Source organism: Globicephala melas, chromosome 9, assembly GCF_963455315.2.
Source record: "Globicephala melas chromosome 9, mGloMel1.2, whole genome shotgun sequence".
In the NCBI taxonomy this organism is placed as follows: Eukaryota; Metazoa; Chordata; class Mammalia; order Artiodactyla; family Delphinidae; genus Globicephala; species Globicephala melas.
In genome coordinates, this window is record NC_083322.1 from 22,016,544 (window position 1) to 22,041,535 (window position 24,992).

General features: G+C 39.8%; 1 protein-coding gene across 2 annotated transcripts in view; it reads right to left on the minus strand.

The window, feature by feature from the left end:
* Window positions 1–1,464: 1,464 nt before the first annotated feature.
* SSMEM1 (serine rich single-pass membrane protein 1) overlaps window positions 1,465–24,992 on the minus strand; it is a 34,012-nt gene continuing 10,484 nt past the window's right edge. The window contains exons 2-4 of one of the 2 annotated variants that reach the window (XR_009565265.1): window positions 21,174–21,228; window positions 4,432–4,536; window positions 1,465–2,528 (exon numbers count right to left, since the gene is read on the minus strand). Coding sequence is in view for 1 of the 2 variants with exons in the window: in XM_060305319.1 (XP_060161302.1) it covers window positions 19,120–19,574; window positions 21,174–21,228 (510 nt within the window). In the remaining variant the exon portion in view is untranslated. Of the gene's footprint in view, window positions 2,529–4,431; window positions 4,537–19,106; window positions 19,575–21,173; window positions 21,229–24,992 lie in introns of both variants that reach the window. The other variant, XM_060305319.1, reaches the window with a different exon arrangement.

The window sequence follows — 24,992 nt, forward strand, 5'->3', positions numbered from 1 at the left end:
TGTTCAGCATAAATAAATAAATAAATAAATAAATGTGGGGAGGAGTTTGAGGATCAAAAAAAGGATAGTTGCAGCAACCTAGATCCCCTCTTATAGGTTTACAATATACACTAATTTAGTAAAAGTTCCTAGAAATTCTATAGTTTGTTTAACCCTCTGATTCCCAAATTTATTTGATCATCCACTTTTTTGGGCCAAATTTATTTGGCCACTTCATTAGTTCCCTGGAATACTCTTCAAGAAATGCTGTCTAAAGCTCTTCATAGAATCTTGAAACCAAAGTACTTTGGAGCAAAGATGGATCCTACAAAGCCATGAGAGTTGGATTTGGGCTGAAGTCTGCAGCTCTGGTCCTCCCACTTCATGAGGTCCCACTGCCTAGACACTAGATCTGAAGATGGGAGGACTTAAGGTGACATGGAGGATGAAGTCCGGAAAGGTAGGGAGGCGGATGGGAGAGTAACCCAGCACTTACTAAGATGACACAGAGACAATGACCAAACAGCTTTATTTTCACTGATATCTGTCATCCCCACATTCTGATCATCAGAAGGGAAAAAGATTAAGGACAGAGAGAAATAGGGTGCATGTGCTCTGTTTTCACTTTTTTTTTTCCTTTAAATTCATTCATCTCTTTTTTTATCACTCATTCCTATTATTTCCACTACCTCCTCTCCAAATCTAAAAGAACTCTGAAAATGCTGAACGCTTACACTCATTATTCTGCAACAATCCAGTGAGATATTCTGTGAATCAGGTAAGCAAAATTCAAATAGGCATCAGAAAGCATAACTTACCCCACAGATGTTTCTCCACAGTAGATATGCCCCCAAAAGGACACCAAAAAACAGGATCAATCGCATAGTCAAGGATCTTCCAAGAGTCCAGAATTCAGTGTCACTCCTGAACTTTATTTATAGGGACCACGGCTGAGGCTGACCTGTTGGCAGTCTAAGAACTCAAGTAAATTCCCACATGGTAAAATTCCCACCTGCATGTCAAATTCTCAAGACTGTAGACACCCACCTGTGTGATATCACCAATCCATACATTTTACATTCTTTCAATGAGATAACAAACTTTGATGGAAAGAGAACAAAATTGCTAGAGCATACCAAGGGCAAATCATGCATTTATGATTTAGAACATAAAGTGCCACTAACTCTGACCAGTGACAGAAGCCAGATTAATAGACCTAGAGGTTAAAGTCTTTCCTGGGTCTCTGACAGAAAAGGGGCACAGCATTTATAGTAATTACTCAGGCATCCTGTCTATCACATTCCATTAGTTGCCTCATTTGTTTATTTTTATAATGTTTACCCTGAAACACTGCAATCACTTAGTCCATATCTGCTGTATCTCCCTGTAGATATGACCTGTTCCAGTCCTCACACTATATTAAAACAAAACAGAAGGCCTTTTTTTTTTTTTTTTGCGATACCCGGGCCTCTCACTGTTGTGGCCTCTCCCGTTGCGGAGCACAGGCTCCGGACGCGCAGGCTCAGCGGCCATGGCTCACGGGCCCAGCCGCTCCGCGGCACGTGGGATCTTCCCGGACCAGGGCACGAACCCGTGTCCCCTGCATCGGCAGGCGGACTCTCAACCACTGCACCACCAGGGAAGCCCACAGAAGGCCTTTTAATATTCAATTTTGAACTGTTTCTAAAGTGATCCATCTGCATTTGTAGCAAATTGATGTCCCTGTTTCTGTGCTTTTTCCCAAAATGAAAATGTCTTTCTAATTATGACAATGAAATTGCTTGTTACAGAAAGTTTGGATTAAAAGGAAGTGTTTTATTTAATCACCAATAATTCCTCCACCCAAAGAAAACCATTTGGAGTATATCTTTCCAAACTTCTTTCAATGTTTTAGAGCTTTTTCTTAAACAAAGATTAGACCATAACATATATTCTGATTTTTAAACAAAGGTTTTTTTAAACAAAGGCAACCTTTCCTTGTCTATAAACATACATCTACATTGATCTGACTTTGCTCTTCATTGCAAAAGGAGAAGATACACCATTCTATTTTTAGGATTCATATTTTATTATATTTTAGTCTTCACACACACTATATTCAGCCTAGCAAGTATCAACCAACAGACACAAGGAAATTTTCATCTGTCCTCTTGTAACCGAAAGTGGGGTCCAGCTGCTCGCTGCTCAAAAGTCAATAAAGAGGCCAGGTTTATGGAAAGGAAAGTTTGCTGTATTTTGGATGCCTACAACTGTTGGGGGAGTGAGGGAAGGGCAGACATCTGTCCAAAGGCCTACTCTGACAATCAGGGGCAAGAGATTTTATAGGCAGAGAGAGGGGGCTGCATGCAGAAACAGCACAGTCAGCTCTGACCGTCATCTTGAAATTGGTCATGAGGTGGTCTGACCAGCATCATGTTGATTGTTTCAAGTATAGTTGGTCTTCAGTTCCAGGGTCTGTTTGTTCCCATTTCCTTGAGGCCAATTCTTGGAATCGTGGCAGCTTATGTCATGGCTACAGCCTGGTCATCACGTAGTTTAACTTCTTCCACCTGGCGGGGGTTTCAGTATCTATAAGACAGCTCACAGGATAGGGCTCAGGATATTATCTATAGCCCTTGAGAAAGAACTAAAGGTCCTTGACTATGCTTAATGACTAAACTACTATTATTTGGTCTCCTTTGACTATTTTCCTTTGTTTCTGCATGTTCTCACTTCTCTGATTAAACTTATTTTTTGGCTAAAGTTTTTCCACAGACAAAAGGCAGGCAGAGGACCTGGGGGACAAAGACCAAAGGGTCCTGCTCCATTTCACTCAGTGTCAAATTCTTTATCTGCACAGGCTCTAAATCCGTGGGTTAGAATTTTCAAGTACCTACTTTACGGGTGTTTCTGGTTTTTTCATTCTCTTGGGTGTTGGGGAGAAGAAAGAAACCAAGAGGCAGAGACCATAATTCATCCTCATGTCCCCAGCACCTATTAAGTAGACAGTAGTCATATGAATTGAAATTAACATACTTCTGGAGAGGGCCTGTGCACAAAGACCCAACACAGCCAAAAATAAATAAATAAAATAATTTTTTAGAAAAAAGAAAGAAAGAAATTAAGGTACTTGCAGAATCAGTAAAAGCTTCTTGGAAAAGACGGGCAGATAGGATTTGCTGAGGAGAGTATGGATTTCTGGTGGTTTGGAAACATGAGAAAGGTAGAGAACTGGGGGAAAATGGTACACGATAGAGTTGGGAGGAAATTTGCCCCACTTGGGCAGACCTGACCCTGGGCATGGTGGAGAAGGTAGAATATGAAAAGAAGATACGAGAAGGTGATAGAGGGCCTCACAGTTCAAGCAGAAGACTTTACACCTGATGAAAGGAGCAAATGTAGAGCCTCAGAAGGTTTCTGAGCTGGTAAGTGACTGCAGTCTTGAGAATGATGAATCATGCACAACCGATGCTTTAAGCAGGAAGCCAAGCAAGGAGCTTCCTGGAGAAATCCAGATTTTTAAACGAGGCATCTGGGCTGGGTGGTGGCTGGGAGTGCATGAGAAGGGCTCCAAGAGGCATTTCAGTGGAAGAATTAGAGTCCCTGGTGAGTGACTGGTGCCTGACTGGGCATAGGAGAAGTCAGGAAAAGGGTATATACCAGTAGGTTGGAAAGGAGGGGCAGATAGCCACCTCCACAGCAGCCTCTGAGCATTTCCTCACCCAATTGTCACAGTGTGTGAAGTTCCACTGTAGGAATTTGTTTTATCTCCCTTACAATATGCTTTCAAAGAGGAATTTTTGCTGAGAGTTACTACCCAACGAGTTGAGTTCACTGTAAGTGTTAGGGACATGACAGCTCTCTTCTCTTCCTGAAAAAGATAGTGGGGATGAGCCTAGAGCCACATTGGGGATCCAACTGAAGCTCAGACCCCTTGCTCCTGAACCTCGGGCATTCCAAAAAGGAGTGAGGACTCAAGGATGATGCCTGAGATGAACAAAATGAACATTTCCTGGAATGGATGAAATCAGTAATTTTTTTTAATGAACAGAAGAAGTTGGAGGAGGAGAAAGCACAAGCCTTAGTAGGAAGCTGTAGGGAAAACTCCAGAAATCACTGTTGTTTCTCTCTGCTACTGACAATATAAACAGATGCTTATCAGAAGAGAGTATCATCCTTTCTACCGCCTCATCATTCTGAAAGCTGGATAAAATAAGTTTTTTTAGATAGCTATATCGAGATATACATGACATACAATAAACTGCATATACTTAAAATATGCCATTTGAAAAGCTTTGACATATGTATATACCCATGAAACCATCACCACAATCCACATCATGAACCTATCCATCAACCGCAATAAAATCTGTTTTTGAGACTCACTGAGAAATCTCCAGATGGAAAGAAACCACTGAAGACCCCTTGCTTTGCAGATGAGGAAATGAGGTCCCAAAAGGGGAAGTGACTTACACAAATCCCCAGGAGTGATCAGGGGTAGAGCAGGCATCCTCAGACCCTGGGTCACTGCTCCAACACTCTTGGCTGTCCAGTCATCCAAGGTATTTCCACTCAGTTCTAGGAAAAGACCATTTTAGACCAAACACCTCTTTATCAACCTATCCCTGGGGAATCTGTAATTCAGAAAGAGAAAGATGATAGCTGTCTTTAGAAAAGTGTTCTTGGGGCTTCCCTGGTGGCGCAGTGGTTAAGAATCCGCCTGCCAATGCAGGGGACACAGGTTCAAGCCCTGGTCTGGGAAGATGCTACATGCTGAGGAGCAACTAAGCCCATGCATCACAGCTACTGAGCCTGTGCTCTAGAGCCCACGAGCCACAACTACTGAGGCCGTGTGCCACAACTACTAAGCCCATGTGCCACAACTACTGAAGCCCACGCACCTAGAGCCCATGGTCCATGACAAGAAAAGCCACTGCAATGAGAAGGCCACGCACGGCAACAAAGAGTAGCCCCTGCTTGCTGCAACTAAAGAAAGCCCACCCACAGCAATGTAGACCCAACACAGCCATAAATAAATAAATAAATAAATAATTTTTTTAATGATGTATAAGAATACTAAGAATATGTAAAGACATGGAAAGATGTTTACAGAATATTAAGGTGGTTTTTTTTAGAATCCACTTACAAAACAAAACATGCATTCAAAATAATGACTATATAGGAAGGAAATACACCAAAAATTTAAACAAGTGATTTGGCTATACACTTCTGTGTGGTTAACAGTAACTTTAATTTTCTTCAATTTGCTTATAATTTACATAAAAATAAAGAAAGAAAAGACCAAACCTCCCTCTAAGGTGGGATGGGAAACCACAGGTCCTGGCATCTTTCCTTATACCTTGGTCCCAACTGGGTTTGGCATCCTTCCTGATGCTGTGCTTTGTAGCCTTGGCTTTCCTTTTGGTCTGTGAGTTCCTGATTTGGGTTCACCTTAATACTTCATTTTCCCACCTACCCATACCTTGGGGCTCCTCAAAGCTCACGACCCTGGTGGTTCTCTGCTGCCCTCACCTGCCACCAGCAATCACCATGTTAATCCAGTGGGACCCAGTTTACACTGGGCCCTGGCCTTCTTCCAAAGACAGCCTCTGTGCTTACTTAGGTCTAAAAGTCCATTACACAAATTCTTGTTTCTATCAAGTCAGTTGGGAAGAACAAATAGAATTCATAGATTTGCTGTTTGCAACACCAAGCTCAAAAAACCTCCAGTACAATAACTATTTGTCCTTCCTCAGCTGGAAGATAACCACCCAACACCATATTGTGAAGATCTGTCTTCTCATCCTTCTCTGTCTGCATCAGGTTCCCATTTATGATCACCCCAGCTCAGGTTCCATGAATGGATCCCTCATTTATGGAATACCTACTATGTGACAGGTACTGTTAAGTTGTAGGACTCCAAAGATGAATAAGATTTTATCAGTCAAGAGCTCAATGTCTAGACTAGCACTGTCCAACAGAACTTTCTGCAGTGATGGAAATGTTCTATATCTGCACTGTTTCAAGAATGTAGCCACCAGCCACATGCGGCTATTGACCACTTGAAATATGACTAGTGTGACTGGGGAATTGAATTTTTTTAATTAATTTTAACTCAAATTTAAAAACTGAAGCAGTGTAAAATATTTTTCCTTTAAAAACAATGTAATATTTTGGTAGGACATTTTAACTGTTGAAATTTAGCATCCAAATTGAGATATACTGCAAGTATAAAAATACACACCAGATTTCAAAGACTTAGTATGAAAATTAGAATGTAAAACATGTCATTAATAATTTTTATATTCATTACACGTCAAAATGATAGTATTTTAGATATATTGGGTTAATAAATTATATTATTAAAATTAATTGCACCTGTTTCCTTTTACTTTTTTAAATGTAGTTATTAGATAATTTAAAATGACACATGTGGCTTGCATTAAATTTCTATTGGATAGCACTGATCTAGAGATAAAAAAAGTGATATCTAAATAAATAGTCTTCAACTAAAATACATTATATATTCCTGGAAATGTATACAAAAGTCTAATGCATAAAAGTTAAACAATAGATTTACCTGATATAACAGGGTAGGGTAGTTAATTCTTAAGAGCTAAAATATATTATAAAATTCCTAATTTCAATATGCATTAAATAATAGTCCTTTATTCCAATTGCAAAAATAATTCATGTTGCTCATTAAGAACTGACATATTACAGAAATAACTCAGAAAGTTAAGGTATCCCTAGAGATAATTAACAGTTTGAGCTATATAAAAACATACTGTTATTACTGGTTACTTTTGTAAGTGTGAGATGATACTATATTTGGGCGAGAGCTAAATTATATTCCATGATATGGATATATTATAATTTATTTAACCAATCCCTTGTATATGACATCCAATTTTTCACTATTTCAAAGCATATTATAAGGAACACTCTTATACTGCCTTTGTATACTTTTTACATATTTTTCTGCTTCTAAAATAATATTCTCATAGTAAAAACATTCAAATATTGCTGAAAATTATAGCAAAAATATGACTACCTCTCATGTTGCCCCCTGCCCTGTCCCAATCTGTATCTCTGATGATTATTACCAGTTGGGTATATACATCTTATCAGAAATTTTTTTTCTGTGTATATATTAATCAGCTTATTTTTTTCTTTTCCAAAATTTTAGACAGACTATACATACTGTCGAACTTACTTTTTAACTTAAACATATATTTAGTAAACAACAAGGATATACTGTATAGCACAGGCAATTATACCCATTATGTTGTAATAACTTATAATGGAGTATAATCTGCAAAAATACTGAATCACTATGCTGTACATATGAAACAAACACAATATTGTAAATCAACTATTCTTCAATTAAAAAATGAGAAAAAAACACATAAATTTGCACACACACAAAGGTGAAATCATTATTTTTCTCAACTCATAAGGAATATCAAGGGTTGAAACCTCAGAGCGCAGGCTTGGCCTTTATAAGTCCCTGGGCTTAGTGTCCAATCTAGCCTCAGACACAGGTTCTAAAGGTTTCACTAAAACAAATACTTGCTACATTTACTTTTCCACACTTATTTCTATCATATGTGGAGAAGACCAGGCTCAGGGGAGATGCCATATATGCTCAAACAAAAGATGCAGTGTTGTGGGCTATTTCCCCTGAGAAAATCCAAATCCAAAAAGATGTGTTTTTAATTTTTTGGCTAAGCTCTCATCTATATTCTCTTGATGTAACTGTCAAACGATGGTAACAGGTATGTAATTTTTAAAGCTGTAGAATTTAGTGGTTGCTTCATTTGTATATAAAGTTTACAGAATCAAAAATTTTAAAAAGATGACACTGACATTACTTGCAATTAGAAATTTCCTTTCAAAATCTTCATCAAGATTTTTTTTTAAATGTCAAGAAACTTTTTTTCGAAGAATAAAAAACCTCCTGATTTGCTAAAAAAAATTATTACTTGGGCAAAGGGGGCCAAAAGGTAAAAAGAAAAAAACTATAGTTGATGTAAAAGAGACAGAAATTTTGAATCATATTCAAAATTTAAATTTAATGAATTAAGTAAGTAAAAGAGTGGATTGCTGGGGCAGAGGGTAACTCTTATGTTTAACTTTTTTAGCATCTGCTAAATTGTTTTCCCAAGTGAGTGCCAAACGTTTTTATAGGCGTTTTGGAAAACACAGAAGTGAAGATAACCCCTCATTCCAAAGAGCTTACAATTTACAGTAGATGGAGAGATGCAATTAACATGTATACATTAAAAGTATAATTATAATATAGCTTATAATTCAGAGCCAAACCATGCAACTCTAAATTAAAAGTGCATCTACACACAGTCATACATTTTTAGAGCTGGAAAGGAAAGGAAATATATATACATTCTATATATATATATATAATTTGGACACCTTTCCGTGTCAGTACATATACTTAGGTTACCAATAAATGCTCATTGATAAGAAACTCATTCAACAAATTATGATAGAGCTATACAATGGAATACTATGCAACCATTAAAAAGATATGATATAGGTCTTTATGAACTTACATTGAATGATGTCAAAGTATATTTATAAGCAAAAAAGGCAAGTTGTTGAATAGTGTATATTAATTATTTTTTTTTGGCCGCACCGCATGGCATGTGGGATCTTAGTTCCCTGACCAGGGATCAAACCCTCGCCCCCTGCATTGGAAACCTAGAGTCTTAACCAATGGACCAGCAGGGAAGTCCCAATGTTCCCCTTATCTTTGGTTGGTGTGGATTTGTTCTGTTTAACCAGTTGACAATTAGAAGACACTAGGATTTTTCTAATTTTTCATCATTTGAAACAATATAAATACTAGGTAAATCTTTGTGTATATCCATGATGATCTCCTTAGAATAAATTCCTAGAAGTAGAATAGTAGGTGAGAGGTTCATATCTGTAAGTTTTTAGATTTGAATTGCTAAATCCTTCTCTTGAAGGCTCTAACAGTGTACACTCTTCCACTAGTGCCCAGGCTTCTGGATTTTATTTGTACTGTGCTTGGAAAAGTCTTCCCTACTTGAGATTAGGATACTTTCTACTAGTGCACTTTTCTAGTACTTTTATGGTTTCCTTGTTTTATCTTTCAATTTTGTTCCATCTGGAATTAATTTTTATATAAGGAATTAGTTCACATCACCTTTCAGATATATTCTTCAGGAATATATTTTCCAGCATTTTATATGTGTTCTTTAATTTTGATCTTTTTTTTTCTACAAATGAGCAGAGTCAACAGGCTTAAGCCCAAATATGTAATTGATGCTAAAATGCACCCCTTCCAGCATGTCTAATGATTTCCAGCTTTGTCTCAAGTGAACTAAATCTATAAAATCTATTCTTCTTATCACTAACATCGACACATTCATTTTTCCATGTATAAATGTCAAGGACTAACTATTCAAATAGATGTACAAACACCAGTGAACAAAGATATTGATGCCATTGAAACTAAACAATACAGTCATCTGAAATGCTCATTCATGAGCTCAAGTACAAAAATCCAAGTTCTGGGGTTTAGGAGTGTCAATGCATAATGTCCAAAAATCCAGTTTTTGAACATCAAACCTAAGAGAGGAAAGATTGGGGGTTCATGATAGCAAGATATGATGGGCTACAACAGGGGTCTCAACTGTGGGAACCAACTTTCCTGGGAGATCCACAGAAAATGTTAGAGGGGTGATCTTTGAGATTGGTCTTAAAATTGAGGAGTAGTTCAACATTTGAAGAGTCCAACATTTGAAGATTTGGTGACTGGTGTTTCAGGCAGAGGAATCAAGTGTGGGAAGGTGGCAAGGCTTGGAAGGGGCTTCTTAAAGTCCTGATACCATCTTTCTCCACCCCTCCCAACTTCCCCTCTTCAAAAGGAGGGAAGGATATGATGCCAGACCTACTGATTGATTATTTGACCTCATTCGCAATAAATGTATTACTCCAACCCTGCATATACATTTTATACCTTCTTATCTTATCTTTAATTGTGTAATAAAAGGCTTTTCCCTCTTTAAAGGAACTTCAGACAAAAGCAAAGCAGGTCAGAAGATTTTACAGATGACAGCCAAATGACCTAATTTAGTCCTTTGTTGGTGTGGTGGCCTGGGGTACCAGGTAGCCTTGGCTTCTCACCCCTAGAATGCCTGTCTTCACCTGCAGAAGGTGATATTCTCCTTTTTGTCAAGGCCTGGACCCTGCCCTCACACAGGCCACCTTCTTCCCCATCTTTCCAGCTACACTCCCAGCCTCTTTCCCTTCCTCAGTCCAAGCTCCCTACCTCCCACCTAGTCCCAATACACCCAAATCACTATAATACTTTTTAAAGTTTTTTTTTCAATATTTAAGAACTTAATCCTACTTCCTCTATTCCCTGAGTCCCAAGACTCTGCACATTTAAAATTAATTAAAAGGTTTTAATACCGAAATTCCCAGCTTAGCAGCCATCAGTGTATATATCCTTGAACCTCCCACTTAACACAGATGATTTTCTGAAAAGCATGCTGTGTGTTGTATTCTTTTTTTTTTTTTTTTTTGTGGTACGCGGGCCTCTCACTGTTGTGGCCTCTCCCGTTGCGGAGCACAGGCTTGGGACACGCAGGCTCAGAGGCCATGGCTCACGGGCCCAGCCGCTTCGCGGCATGTGGGATCTTCCCGCACTGGGGCACGAACCCATGTCCCCTGCATCGGCAGGCGGACTCTCAACCACTGCGCCACCAGGGAAGCCCTGTGTGTTGTATTCTTTAGGCAGTGCTGGAGCTGTCACAGACCAGCTCACCAGAGCCACTATGCTCATTTCTTCGCAACTCAACGTTCAGTGGTGTCACTTTGTTAATGTGAAATAAGCAACAGTGGGAGTATTTATATCACAGAAATCAGCAAGTGCTACAAAATCAGGGCTTTTAACAATCAGAGCCAATTGTTAAACATTTACCAGCACACCACTGTTTTAAGGATTCTTTTGGTTTCCAGTAATAGAAATTCACTTGAGTTAGCATAAGCAAAAAGGGGAACTTACTATAAGAGCCAACGAGTGAAGTGTCATGATGCCTATGAGAGGGTAAACAGATTGGCCTTAGGAATTAACTGGAACCAGGGACTTGAAAACCATCAGAACTTTCCATTGCATCTCTCTGCCCTTCTTTGCTTCATTCTTTTGTTCTTGTTACAACTTGCTTTCCCTGGTTTCCAAATCTATATGAAGGGAAACGTGAAAACCTACTCTGCTCTAAGTCCAGTCACCTCAGGAGACTGATCTCTTTCCTGGTCCCAATTCCAAATTCTCATGAAGGAACTTTGATTGGAAGAAAGTCCTACTGAAATCAATGACTGGACAGGGTGAAGGGATGGAAACAGGCAGGATCACACTGTAACAACATGCATGAGAATCAGGGAAAAAAAGAGGCTCCTAGAAAAGAAAAGAGATGAGGCAGTCAACCTAAAAAGTCCACAACATTTATAAAGACCTTTTCTCAGCTATTAACAGCTCTCAGCATCACCACCACAGGCTCCATCAAAGGAGTACATGTACTTACTTAGTATTTATTTAACGTCTGAGCACCTTATAATAGGCAAAAGGAGCTGCTCTAGAAATTATAGAGGATAAAAGATGATTAAGACTCCATAACGGCTGCAAGTAAAAGAAAAGCCAACTTAAAATGATTAATAAGGGAAATTTTCTTGCCTAACAAAAAGTCCAGAAGTAGGATGATTCCAGAATTTCTTAATTTAGCAGCTCAGGACCGAGACTTTTCCATATTTTCACTTTGATATGTTTAGACTAATGTTCTATGGACACAGGTACCTGTCACAGTTGAAGTCATCAACATCACCCGCCAAATGAAAAGGGACAGTGCAGGTCTTTTTTAAGACTGAAGAGACTTTTCTCAGAATGACCCCACCAGCAAACTTCCCTTTCCAGAATTAGATCACATGCCCATGCATGAACCACTCACTGACAAGGGGAATGGCACCACCCTGGTTGCCTTAGACCGACTGGGACCTAATTCCTATAAGGGAAGGAGAACAGTGGAACAAAATGGGGAGCTGGAACAGAAGGAAAACAATTGATGGAGGCTACCACAGACGCTTGCTGCATCTGAAGGGGTGCAATCAAAGAAAAGAGACAAAAAGACTCTGGCCCTAAGTTGCATTTCTCCAAGTGCTTTTGTCTCATTCAACTCTCTGACCTGCCACGTCACTTTTACTAACCCTGGCTGCAGATCCTTCCACTGGGACCTGGTTTTTATCTCCCTGCTTCCCTCTTTTGGTTTACACTAATTAGTAGCAAAGTTGGCTCCCTGCCTGATGTTCTCTTGCTAAAGCAAGATTTTGAACACATGAAACTTCATAGTGACAGAGAGCCCTAATAAACAAAGACAATTATAGACTACAGGCCCCTGTAATCAGGCAGCTTGAGGGCCTGCCTGTGAAAGAGGCCAAGCTCAGAAGATAAAAGATAAGAACTAGAAAACAGTACTGTCTGGGATTATAACATTTTTGTTTTTGTTTTTAAGTATTTCATGCACTTCCTTTTGTTCACTGAGTGGAGATCTGCAGTGAGAAATGTTATGCAAAAAAGGACAAGTATAATTTTTTTTTTGGAATACGTCTTTTTTTTGCCAGCTTCTCTGGGCCTCTCTAATAACTTCCAGTCTCATACAAAAAAGTTCGGTTTTCTATTTCCATCTGTAGCTTTGTGAAATTTAAAGTGCAACTCTTCTTTACAGTAAAAAGTGCCTATAAATGTACACTTCAGTTGGTATTAGATACTAAAAAAAAGAGGAGGGACATTTTCTCCCTTTTGTCTCCTTCACTACCCCTGCATGTTTGTGCCTGATTTGTATTTCCTCTTACCCTCCAATGCACCTCTGTGGCCATATGTTCCTGACAGATAGAGAATATCCAGGTGGCCTGGTACTTGGAAACTTGTCAGATGTTATTCAAAGCAATAAAGAACACATCATACAAGTCTTTGGTATATTGTTACAGGGAAACCCTGTTTAGAATTCACTAATTGGGAATTTGTGATAATTTGAGGAAGGGCTGGCTGAAGTTAACCTTTGTACTATCTATGGAAAAAAAAAAAAAGAATTCACTGCAGTTCTGAATAGTGTAAACAAGATTGGAAAGGGAATAATTATCTACTTAAAAGAACCAGTTGTTTTGAAAAGCTTTAGAAGTATCCTTTTACATACAAACAGGGTAATTATGATTTAAACAAAGGCTGGCCTGTTTCTAAGGCTTCTTTGAAATGTCAATTACAAATTATTCTTGTTTTTTCACCAAGGCAAAACCCACCCCTGTGTACCAGGCAACAGTTGGTTAGCTTGCTTTCACTTACTCTATTTGAAAATAATAAATCTAAAGTTCTTTTAAAGTTGTATAATTTAATTCAAGCTTTTCACAAATCTAGACAGTTGGTCCATCCTTTAGTCTCTGAGTGACGATTTACTAATTACTAGCATACAACAATCACGAATGCATAGAGTGACACCTGCCTTCACTAACGTGGTGGAATAGCTGGCGAACACAGAAAATTGACAAAGAAAACTCCTCCAGAGCGGTGGCTCCTATTTTCTATCCTACCTAGTAAGAAACACATTTTGCATTGATTGCAACTCAGTACACACACACTAAAACAAAAACAATACTTACCTTTATTATGTGCGACACTGTTATTTTCTATTCATTTGTTACTAAATGCTAGTCACTACCCACTAAATTGATTGCACAGTCTATTAATGGGTCACTGTTTTGAAAACACTACCCTGGAATCTGTTGGGAGATAGTATTCTTTTGTGAGAGAAAGGGATGGTGGTGGTGTCACCAGCAAAGCCCATTAAAAATTCCCAGGAAATAAAAATAGAATCTGGGTAATAAAGTCTAACCTTTTTTTTTCTTTTCCTTTGTGCTTCGCCTAGTTTCAGTTGCTCATGGCGTACTGCGCGCAGAGGCCTCGCACGCAGCACTGCAGCCCAGAGCTGCTAGTGCAAAATGGCCGCTTGGACACCTCAGCTCGGTGGGCCGTGGGCAGAAGCTCTGCGCACGACACTGCAATTCAAGATGGCGGCGGCAGCAGGCTGTGTGCCGAGGCACTACGCCCAGCACTGCAATCTGGAGCCTTGAGCAGAGCAGCTGTGCCCGCCCCGCAAGATCTCTGCCTCCCTCCCTGCTGACAAGATCCCTACACAGCAGCCCTGCCCAGAGCCTGTTGGGAAGAGTGTGAACTCTAGAGCGAGAGGTCACACCTCCCCATTCTTTGATCAAAGAATAAAACTTTCCTTTCCTTTTGAACCAAACTCAGTCTCATTCTGTTGGCTCCAATGACACCAGGCAGGAGGACCCTTTTGGGGGCCCTAGGCAGGAGGGTCAGTAACAGTGGAAGGAGCTGTAGCTATGTGGTTTTCTTGATGGTGTCCTCCCCCAATTCTCTCAAAACTTTGGCCATCAACCTCACTGCTCTAGTCACTACTGCCTCCTATTCCTCAACATTCAGTACAAAGCTCATTCTTACCTTCACCAACCCTTTCAGCTAAGTTTCCATTTCCCTTCTTTTTTCAAAAGCCCACCCTGAGTTTCTGCCTGATCTACTGATAGTTGTCCAGCCTTACTCACTGCAAATGAGGTAAGATGATGCTAAGGCCTCTCCACTGAACAGTGTCAGCCCTCCCCTGTTTTACTTAACTGCTCCCATCTCTGCTCAGCTTCTGACCCTTGGCTCCATTCTCCATGAACAGTCCTTCTCTAGCCTCTGGACTCGGTTTGGTATTTGGGGTCTGGTCTCTCAAGTTCTTATCTAATCACTGTTCATTAAGAACATGGATAATGTGTTATCATCACGGTAAAAACAAAATCTTTGTGATCAGACAAAACCCAAGACCCAACTCCCCAACTCACCAGCTCTATGACCTTGGGTATATCATTTAATTTCCCTGAGCCTCGGTTTCATCATCCATAAAATTGGATGCAAGCTTGTGAAGGGTAAATTAATCCTTATAAAATGCTTACTTTGGTGTCTGGCATATAGCAAGCACTCTCTAAATGTCACCTATTATCAGTATTATTATTGTTGCTGTTATTGCTACTGGCTTGCCTCTCCTTCCACCAAAACCACACCACCCAATCTTGGAGGGCAGAGGTTCAGAGTTTGAGACTATCTACCATGTAGCTATAGTTTCCAGTTCCCCTATTCCCCAACCCCTCTCCAAACACCTATGTGTATACTCTCATTTTTTGCCACATCCATCTCAGTTAAAACCTTCCCTGGGCTTCCCTGGTGGTGCAGTGGTTAAGAATCCACCTGCCAACGCAGGGGACACAGGTTCGAGCCCTGGTCAAGGAAGCTCCCACATGCCGCAGAGCAACTAAGCCCGTGTGCCACAACTACTGAGCCTGCGCTCTAGAGCCCATGAGCCACAACTACTGAGGCCCACGCACCTAGAGCCCATGCTCTGCAACGAGAAGCCACTGCAATGAGACACCCGCGCACCGCAACACAGAGTAGCCCCCAGTCGCCGCAACTAGACAAAGCCCGTGTAGCAATGAAGACCCAACACAACCAAAAATAAATAAATGAAATAAATTTTAAAGAGAAAAGAATATATTGTTTTTTTAAAAAAAAAACTTCCCTGCATCCCATAGTTCCCACCCTCACAGTTCCTGACAAGAGTTGTGAGGCTTGATGTAGGTGGACATTGCTACACAGGTCAGTTCTGACCATTTAGTTGCATGGATGGACCACAGATAGGAAGCAAGCCCAAGAATTCCATGCCTCCCCACAAGCAAGCTACCCAAACAGGTTACAACCTTCTACCATAAAAACCACAGGTGCCCAAGTTTTTCCCATTTAGCAAGGACAGACTGAAGAAGGGACTGTTATGAAGCCCAGGGGCCCCACCTTGACAGCTCACACAGGCTCTGAATACAATGAACACCAAGCCACAACTGATGTTTGCAGCCCTAGTTTCACGAACTATCTTCCACTTCACGTGTTCTGTACCTTGCTCATTAATTCAGTTCCAATGAGCCTGGCCATGCTTTTGCTCCTCATCTTACAATGCCCTTGCCTTATTCCTCTGATTCAGTGTATTTCTTTCTTTGGCTTTGGCTGTCCTCCCAGCTGTGTTTGGTCTGTTTTTCGATTAACGTACTTACAAATTACCCTAATTAATCCCTTCATATTTATAGCCCCTGGTTTAACTCATCCATGATTCCTTCTTCCAGTGGACAGCTATCTCCCACCCCCCAACTCTGACCTGTGCTAGCCCCATAGATGAGACCATGAAAAGTAGTAGTCTTTGACATACATGACTTTTCGGATAATAGTTCATTGCTTATATTTTAGATCCACAAGCAACACATTTGGGGCATGGACCCATCGTACTCTGTTATCTAGAATACAGTCATTGTCCTCTTCCTGATGAGATTATATCAGCTTGGATATCACTTATGGCTGTGTGGGAGGTGGCAACTGACTTACCTTGAAATCAGGATTTTTCCATCTTCAGAGAATAATGGCTAAGATCACAGTAATTAAGAGCCCAAACTCTGAAGTCAGATGACTTGGGTCTAAATCCTGCCCCTGCAACTTACTACTATATTTTGAGTTTGTGTTTTTGGCTTTTGGTATTTGGATTTTGTTTTGGTGCTATTTAAATAAACAAGATAACAAGCATCTTGATCATATAAAGTTAGAAAATATCAGAATCATTCACTAAATTTTAGATATTGGCCCCTGCCCTGCTTTCTCTGCCTCTGCTTTCCTCAGCTCCTCCCTTTTGCATTCATGAATCCCTCTGCATATTGATTCAACTGCATTATTTATCTGCCATGTTTTCTGGCCCTGTGCTGGGTCACAGAGATACAGATAAGTCATGGACTCTATCTTTAAGGGTGGATATATATATATATATATATATATATATATATATATACACAAACAAATACATGCATTAAAATGTTAAGGGTGCTGAGATAGAGAACTTTTCAAGGTACATTGGAGCATAAGGGAGGGCACAGTGAGTTCTGCCTGAGGGGACAAAGTGGAGGAGGGTAAAATCAAGAAGTAAAGGAAGTCTTTGTGGAAAAGGTTGATGCTTGAAGTCGAAACCTGAAGTTGTCCTCTTTTCACTTGCAGCCTCAGACCTGTTCCAATCCTGAGGAAATCTGAATAAGACAGTCTCCACAAATAAGCTGAGAAATGTCACCCCATGTCCTGGATTCTAGTGGCCTAGTCCCAATGGCTGGGACTTCCACATTGCCTCCCGGGTCTCTTTGTTGCCGTTAGTTAAGGAACTTGAAATTATCAGGAGTAACTCCCAAGCCCACAGTCATAGTTCTGTTGTATTTCTCCCAATACCCCATAAAAGGCTCAGTTCTTAGTATTAAGCTGCAGTCTTTATCAATGTAGTATCCAAATTCGTCCCTAACACTTAAACCCTTCTTTGAACTCCAGCACAGAGCCCCTGCTGCTTATCTTGTCCTTGTCAGCCCTCTTCTCTGGGATCTGTGCCTTGTTTGATATCCCACTTGGGGTTCTGCCATCCTCCAGAATAGCCACCCATCTACTAGGCCTGCTTGAATTCCCCACCACTGGGGTCCCCGCCTAACTGGAAAACTCAGCCCCAACTATGTCTGGATTGCGGCTAACTTTCAATAAAGACTCTTTCTTTGACAAATTTGAGTTAGGCTCTTCTGAGCCCTCTTCTCATCCAGATCTCAACCTTGGCGCCCATCCTGTCTTTGGCTGCCCAGTCCAGTTTTAGCAAGAATTCTGCTAAGTAAGTTTAGTGACAGTCCCCCACCCTTGATATCTGAGCACCCTTGACATCTGATCAAGTTCCTCATCCTCTACCTTTGCTGTATAAGTCCTTGGTCTGCCTTTAGCAAGAATCATGCCAGGTCAATTTAGTAGAAATCCCCCTATGCTTGATGGCTCCTCTTAGTAATTTTCCATCCACTGACACCCTTACCCTGCTCCTTGGTTATAAATCCCCACTTGAACTTGCTGTATTTGGAGTTGAGCTTGACTTCTCTCCCCATTTGCAATAGACTGGACCCCTATTACAAATAGTCTTGAATAAAGTCTTCCTTATCATTTTAACACATGTAAGAATAATTTTTTCTTTAATACTTGTCATGCCCTTTGGACAATAACCACAGACAGCCCATGGCCCAGCTGTCCTTCTGGTCTACTCTAGGAATCCAGTCTCATTCCAGCTCCTCCTCACCAGCCCCAAGCTGACACATGTGCATCAATACAGCTTAGGTAGGGAATTCCCTGGCGGTCCAGTGGTTAGGACTCCACGCTCTCACTGCCGAGGGCCTGGGTTCAATCCCTGATGGGGGAACTAAGATCCCACAACCTCGCAGCCAGAAAAAAAAAAAAAATACAGCTCAGGTAGAGCCACCTGTAAATATGGATCTGGAGAATATGAGCCAATTCTATTCCAACCAACATTACCTAATTCATTCAGTCAATCAGATAATCAAAACATATGAATAAATTTAAATAGTTTCTAAACATAAATATATTTTCAAAGAGGTTCCTTATTTGTATTACAGATATAAACAAAATACATACACTCAAGGCATAAAGTATCTGTCTTGTGCTCTTCTGAATAAAAAAAATCACAGTGGATACAGATCTTTGATGCTCCAATGGTGCCATAAACAAATTCACTGGTCTGTTTTTGGACAAAGAATTATCTGAAAATTTTTTTTTTTTTTTTTTTGCGGTACGCGGGCCTCTCACTGCCGCAGCCTCTCCCGCCGCAGAGCACAGGCTCCGGACGCGCAGGCCCAGCAGCCATGGCTCACGGGCCCAGCCGCTCCGCGGCATGTGGGATCCTCCCGGACCGGGGCACGAACCCGTGTCCCCTGCATCGGCAGGCGGACTCTCAACCACTGTGCCACCTGGGAAGCCCTATCTGAAATTTTATCTCTTGCATTCCAAGAATATTTTTGTTGTTAGTAGAGAGACTTTATTGTAAAAGCCTCCTCACCTAGAGCTCTGGTCATTTTTTGTGTTTTATTCATCTCTTTCATTTGGCTTCAAGTAAGGTAAGGACTAGATAAAATTCAAAATTTACTGAATTTTATGTTAATACCAGGTCCAGAATTTCATTCTTGAATATCTCCCTGCATTGGGGTTGTTACCGAAGCGTTTTGAAGGAAATGGCGGGTCAGCCATTCATTGGTTCTCATGGCTTTGCAGTGGAGGCAGGGCCTTTCCCTGATTTGGCAACCTCCCATATTCCTTTGCCTCTGAGCTATTTTTCTCTTCTTAATACTGGCTGGTGATTGGTGGTGTTCACTTTCACTCTCCTTCCAAGAGGAGGCTCCCGAGTTAGATACTTCACTCTCACACTCAGTAGTATCACTGTCAGGTTGTGTCTGATTCACCCGGCTGAATTCAGAATGGTGCCTCGCTCGTCTTTGTTCAAGATATGCATTGACCAAAGCCACTTCTGAGTCAGTTACAAGAGGAAGTTGGTTCTGCTTTGGTTTTGTCATCATTTGCAAAGAATCCCTGGCACCATCTTTGTTTTGCCGCTTATAGGAAGTATCTTTGCTTGCTAACAACAATGAAACAAATCAACAAGTTAGGCACATTGCTGGTTACTATAATCTCATCTTACCTAAAAAGGAAGCCTATCGCGTGGGCTCACTCTTTGCTGCCATTTGCCAAGCCACCACTTTTCCCCACTCATTTGCAAGTGTTGGCAGCTGACTTCATTTTCCAGTACCATACCAAAACTCCTAAAAACCAAAAGGGTCAGATAGATGCTTGACATATTACTTTTGAAGTTTCATGGACACTTGATATAATATCAAGGGAAAGGTCTCCAAACTTTTCCAGAGAAGGACCTTTTTACCTTTGCCTTGACGGCTTAAAGATGCAAGCGTGTATATGAATGTGATTTGGGTAGCAGAAAACTAAAAAGGATCTTCTTTTTATACACTGGTGTGCTGGAGTTGGCTCACACCAGCCAGTTCACAAGAACTGATAAACTTTCAGGAATTTTGCAAGATGGCTGTTAAACATAGTTATTGGTAAAAATTAAATTGTATAAACTTATCACTAAATCAATTTGTTACAAATAAATGTAATAAATACTCAAAACTCATCGCTTCCTAAATTATTTTACTAGATTTTATTGTGAGGTTTGCTCTTGAAGCTACTATTTATGTCTGTTGTCTCTGGATATCAGAAATACTATGCAATGATGTGCTACTGTGCATCTCTTCCTAACTCCTATGTTCAGTGACATCATGTTGGTAACCTGAAATTAGTTTTGGTGGGAATAAAAATCAACAAGCACTAAGAATCAGGTCTTCACTTATGGTTTTCTTGATTGTCTAGACTTAAAGTAATGGAGAACATGTTACTGACATAGATTACATTTAAAGGTGTCATGCCTATAGCCGCTATATTGTGAATAGCACCCAAAAATGAGGAAATATTCTTCCAGAGTATTCTAAAACTATTATCCAGCTCAACAAAGATGTCATATACATCATTAACAACCAAGTTCAGTTCCAACATACATCTTTCTGTTTCTTTCATCTTACTCCTTAACTTAAAGGAAAGTATCAATAACATGCATATTAGAACTACACTCGTTCATCTATTGCAGCTATAGGTTGGCTAAGGCTATAATCAAAAAACTATTTTGTGAGAATCAGTGGCCTATATGGAATTTACCATAAAGTGTATTATATGTTTTATTATTTGTAAATTGTCTGATATACATCCTTTATGTTAGCAAAATCTTTTAAATGATATATACACACATTTTTGGAGAGCCAGTTGTTAGACATTTATCAGCACACCACTATTTATAGGTTATTGAAAAAGATGTCATATATAGCTCATAGTTCTGTGGTAACACTAGCAATAAATGTGTGTGAAAGGCAAGCTGTGTGACGGGAGAATGCTGAGGAATGAAAAGACAGCTTGAACTCTACCTAACAGTAATTTTTAGCCTCTAGCAGCTTTGCTGAAGTAGCTAAGCAGTCCTTCTGCACCAAAGCAAGGTGTTCATTCAGTGGGCCACCACAGGTCTGGGGAGGCTCTATAACACTCTCGGCTATTTACCTCTGTTGTTTGCTTTCCACACACAACACATATTTCTCTCATCATAGTCCAATATCAAATATGCACTGGCTCTCACCTTTACTTAGCGAACTGCTTGTCCCATTGTCTTCATTCTTTTTCTTCTCAGACATCTGTTTCAGAAATATCGATTAGTAATAGTGATCTCAGTTGGTTGTTTTTCCCTCGTATTTACTTGTTAAGAAACACTATTGCCTTGGGCCCTTTGACAATGTCTAATTTTAAACAGTGCAGTTCAATAAATACTTACTGAGTTCCTATTATTTTGATCCTACTTCTGCTGCCCATTAAGAAGACCATGCTTTGATAGCAGGATCTACCAAAATGTTTTGAACCCAGCAAAATGGAACAAAGATTGAGAGAAAATAATACTGATGAGAAGCTATTAGTTACAAAGTTTTCTTATACTCACTGATTTTATAGAGAAATATCGTTTAAATGTCATTTAAAAACAGATATGATAGTACTAGGATTAGTTTTAAATTACTTTTTTTTAAATTTTTGGCCATAATGTACAGCTTGTGGGATCTTAATTCCCCGACCAGGGATCAAACCCACGCCCCCTGCAGTGGAAGCACGGAGTCTTAACCACTGGACCGCCAGGGAAGTCCCAGTTTTAAATTACTTTTTAAAGGACATTTTATCAGGTCATGTTATGATTATTCTTTAAGATCTTTATATGAATTCATAGACTTATATCTCCTAAATCCTTCCAAAACTTTCCTCCACAATGCAACCATAATATATTACCTGTGAATATGGCAACTAGAAGAAATTGATTTCTTTGAATAGTTCTAATTCTGCCCCAATATTCCATAAATATATTTGTCCCATTTTTCACGTGTCCCACTTTTTGATGCTGAAAATGGTTTTGCTAAAAGATATGCATACAAAGCAACTCTTTCAAAATATATCAAGTATGTTAGAAATACTCATAACACTTTTGGCACATAATAATTCTGGGAATCTATCACTGGGAAATAAACTCTAAAAGAGAGAAAGTTTTACGTACAGAAATATTTATCCCAATGTAATTAGGGTAATATAAATACAAAATTCAAAAGTCGGCTCAGACTTCCCAGGTGGCGCAGTGGTTAAGAATCCGCCTGCCAATGCAGGGGACAAGGGTTCGATCCCTGGTCTGGGAAGATCCCACATGCTGTGGAGCAACAAAGCCTACGTGCCACAACTACTGAGCCTGCGCCCTAGAGCCCCCAAGCCACAACTACTGAGCCCACGTGCCACAACTACTGAAGCTTTCATGCCTAGAGCCTGTGCTCCACAACAAGAGAAGTCACTGCAATGAGAAGCCCACGCACTGCAACAAAGAGTAGCCCCCACTCACCGCAACTAGAGAAAGCCTACACGCAGCAACGAAGACACAATGCATCCAAAAATAAATAGATTTTTTAAAAAGGAGGCAATAGTTAAATAAATTATGATGTAATCATACAATATATAGTTGTAAAAATTATAATAAAAGTATGTTCTAACATGAGGAAATAAATGTTATAATATTAAGTTAAAAATCAAGATGCAAATTTATATATGCCGTATGATCACGTTAGCTAAAAATATGAAAAGAAAAAAGACTAAGGGATGTACGCAAGTGTTAGCAATAGTGGCTTTGAGTGTTGAAACTGATTTTTTTTCCTTCTAATTCTTAAAATTGTCTACAATTAGGGAAAAAATGAATTTATGTAGAAAGTCATACTGCCTCTGGGTTGAAAAGTACCACACTTGGTTATTCATAACTGCAATCTAAGATCTTTGGTCCACTCCTTTCTTAATACCTGATCTCCACAATGGTAGGCAAGTTTCTCTAACGAGGTACCTCTTTGCTTTCTGGGTTACTGAAATCATTCTCTGAAAGCTTTCAGTGAAATCCTCTTTTAAGATACCTGTTTTTTAAAAATGTTTTTGGGTGGCCTTATTTTAAATTTAAAATGTATAGAGATGATTATTAAAATATTAGAAGTTTATGAACCTTAAAAAGTTAACAGTAGTTGATTATTTCTATATAATCTGGAGTGGTTTTTATTTCATTTTTTCTACTTTCCTATAATGTCCACATTTTCTATAATGGGTACTTTTGTAATTCAGGGCGGAAAGTGTTTTAAAACACTTATTAGGTTTATATCTTTTTCATGGAAAGCTTCCATATTTGACTTGATGTCAAATCAAAATGTAATCACAAAATCAAAAGAAAGATTTTACATCAAGCTAAGTGGAATCATATGAACTGTGGTTACCAAAAGCATTTTATTAAGTGTCTTTGTGTGTGACTCAGCTGAGTGAAAACAGCAGAAGTGCCTGCCCTGAAGTGTAGGGTAGGACAGTGGTGAGATCTGGGCTATGGCTCTGCCTTTCTTCCATTGTGATTTTACCAAGCCACGTAACACCTCCTAAGCTCAGTTTCCACATATGCAAAAAGAAGAGCCTGGACTGGTTTTGTTTGGAAAAATTCCAGTACTAGCTGTCTGAATAAACACTAAAAATATATATAAACTAAATATAGTATATATAATCTCTGAGAGCAAAAGGGTACATGCATCTTAGATAGTGGCAAATCCAGAGGAAATCAGTGTGCTTCATGTTTGAGGGTAATTACCACCACATTTCCATCACGCTTTTACCATTACTTCAAGGTTTGTAAATAAATGTTCATAATTTAGCAGAGAAAATGAAGTTCAAAGTGAAGGAAAAATTCCATCCTTTTTGACTAGCTCTCATGTGGTTCTCAGATTTCAAATCTGGGACCCTTTAGAAGAAGCAGTTGAGTGGATTATAGTTGCCATAAGGGTACAAAGTGAAAGACAAAACCTCTAAGATAATTAAGGTTTTAATCAGCACTGAATAGATATAATTCAACATTTCAACTATGCTATGAAACAAACAAATGATATGGCAGGAAACCTGGGTCTATTCTCCTCTCTGTCATAACCACTCATGTGTCATTGGACAAGTCACTTAATTTCTTTGGGCTTTATCAATAAAAATACAAAGGATAGATACTGATATCTTACTTGCCTACAAGCAGGAGGCTGGACCATAAGCTCTCTTGAGGTCCTTGAAGCTCAGGGCTCTGTGACTCCAAAAGCTGATGCAAGCAAGGGAGCAGAGAAAGAACTTAGACCTCTCAAGGGGGTCTTCATGATGAAATTGCCAAGAATCAATTTCAACTTTTTGTTAATTTTCTAAAGTAGCTTTTCTTGCCAGGCTAGACAAATTCAATGTACTCAGCTAGGGAGTCTAAGACATGTATAAGCTATCACTATTCTAAATATTCTTTTGGCAAAGTATCTATCTTAAGCATTTAGACTTTAGATGAAACTTCTTTTTAGGGGGAGGAGGTGATGAGGGGAAGAGACTTTGATTATTACAACGGAATCCAGCTGGCATAGACATAACAAGCCTCCTCCTCGCCATCTAGAGCTCATAACAGCATTCAGCCTAGCTGACCATTGCCAGCCTAGTGCTCTGGCTGTAATGCTAAATGGTGGTGGTTTTATTTTTGAGGTTTTTTTTGCGGTACGCGGGCAGCCTCTTCCGTTGCGGAGCACAGGTTCGGGACGCGCAGGCTCAGTGGCCATGGCTCACGGGCCCAGCCGCTCTGCAGCATGTGGGATCTTCCCTTACCAGGGCATGAACCCGTGTCCCCTGCATCGGCAGGCGGACTCTCAACCACTGCGCCACCAGGGAAACCCAGTGGTGGTTTTATTAATCATCAGCCTGGTATTAATGGTCAGCAAGGATTCCACATCAGCAATTTATAAGACCTCAGTTACTCATAATATGTGGGAGCATCACAGCCCTGATTAAGTGGGCTATCTCACTCCTTAGGATGGCATTTTTTCCCCTGGTAGGTGGTCTAGAG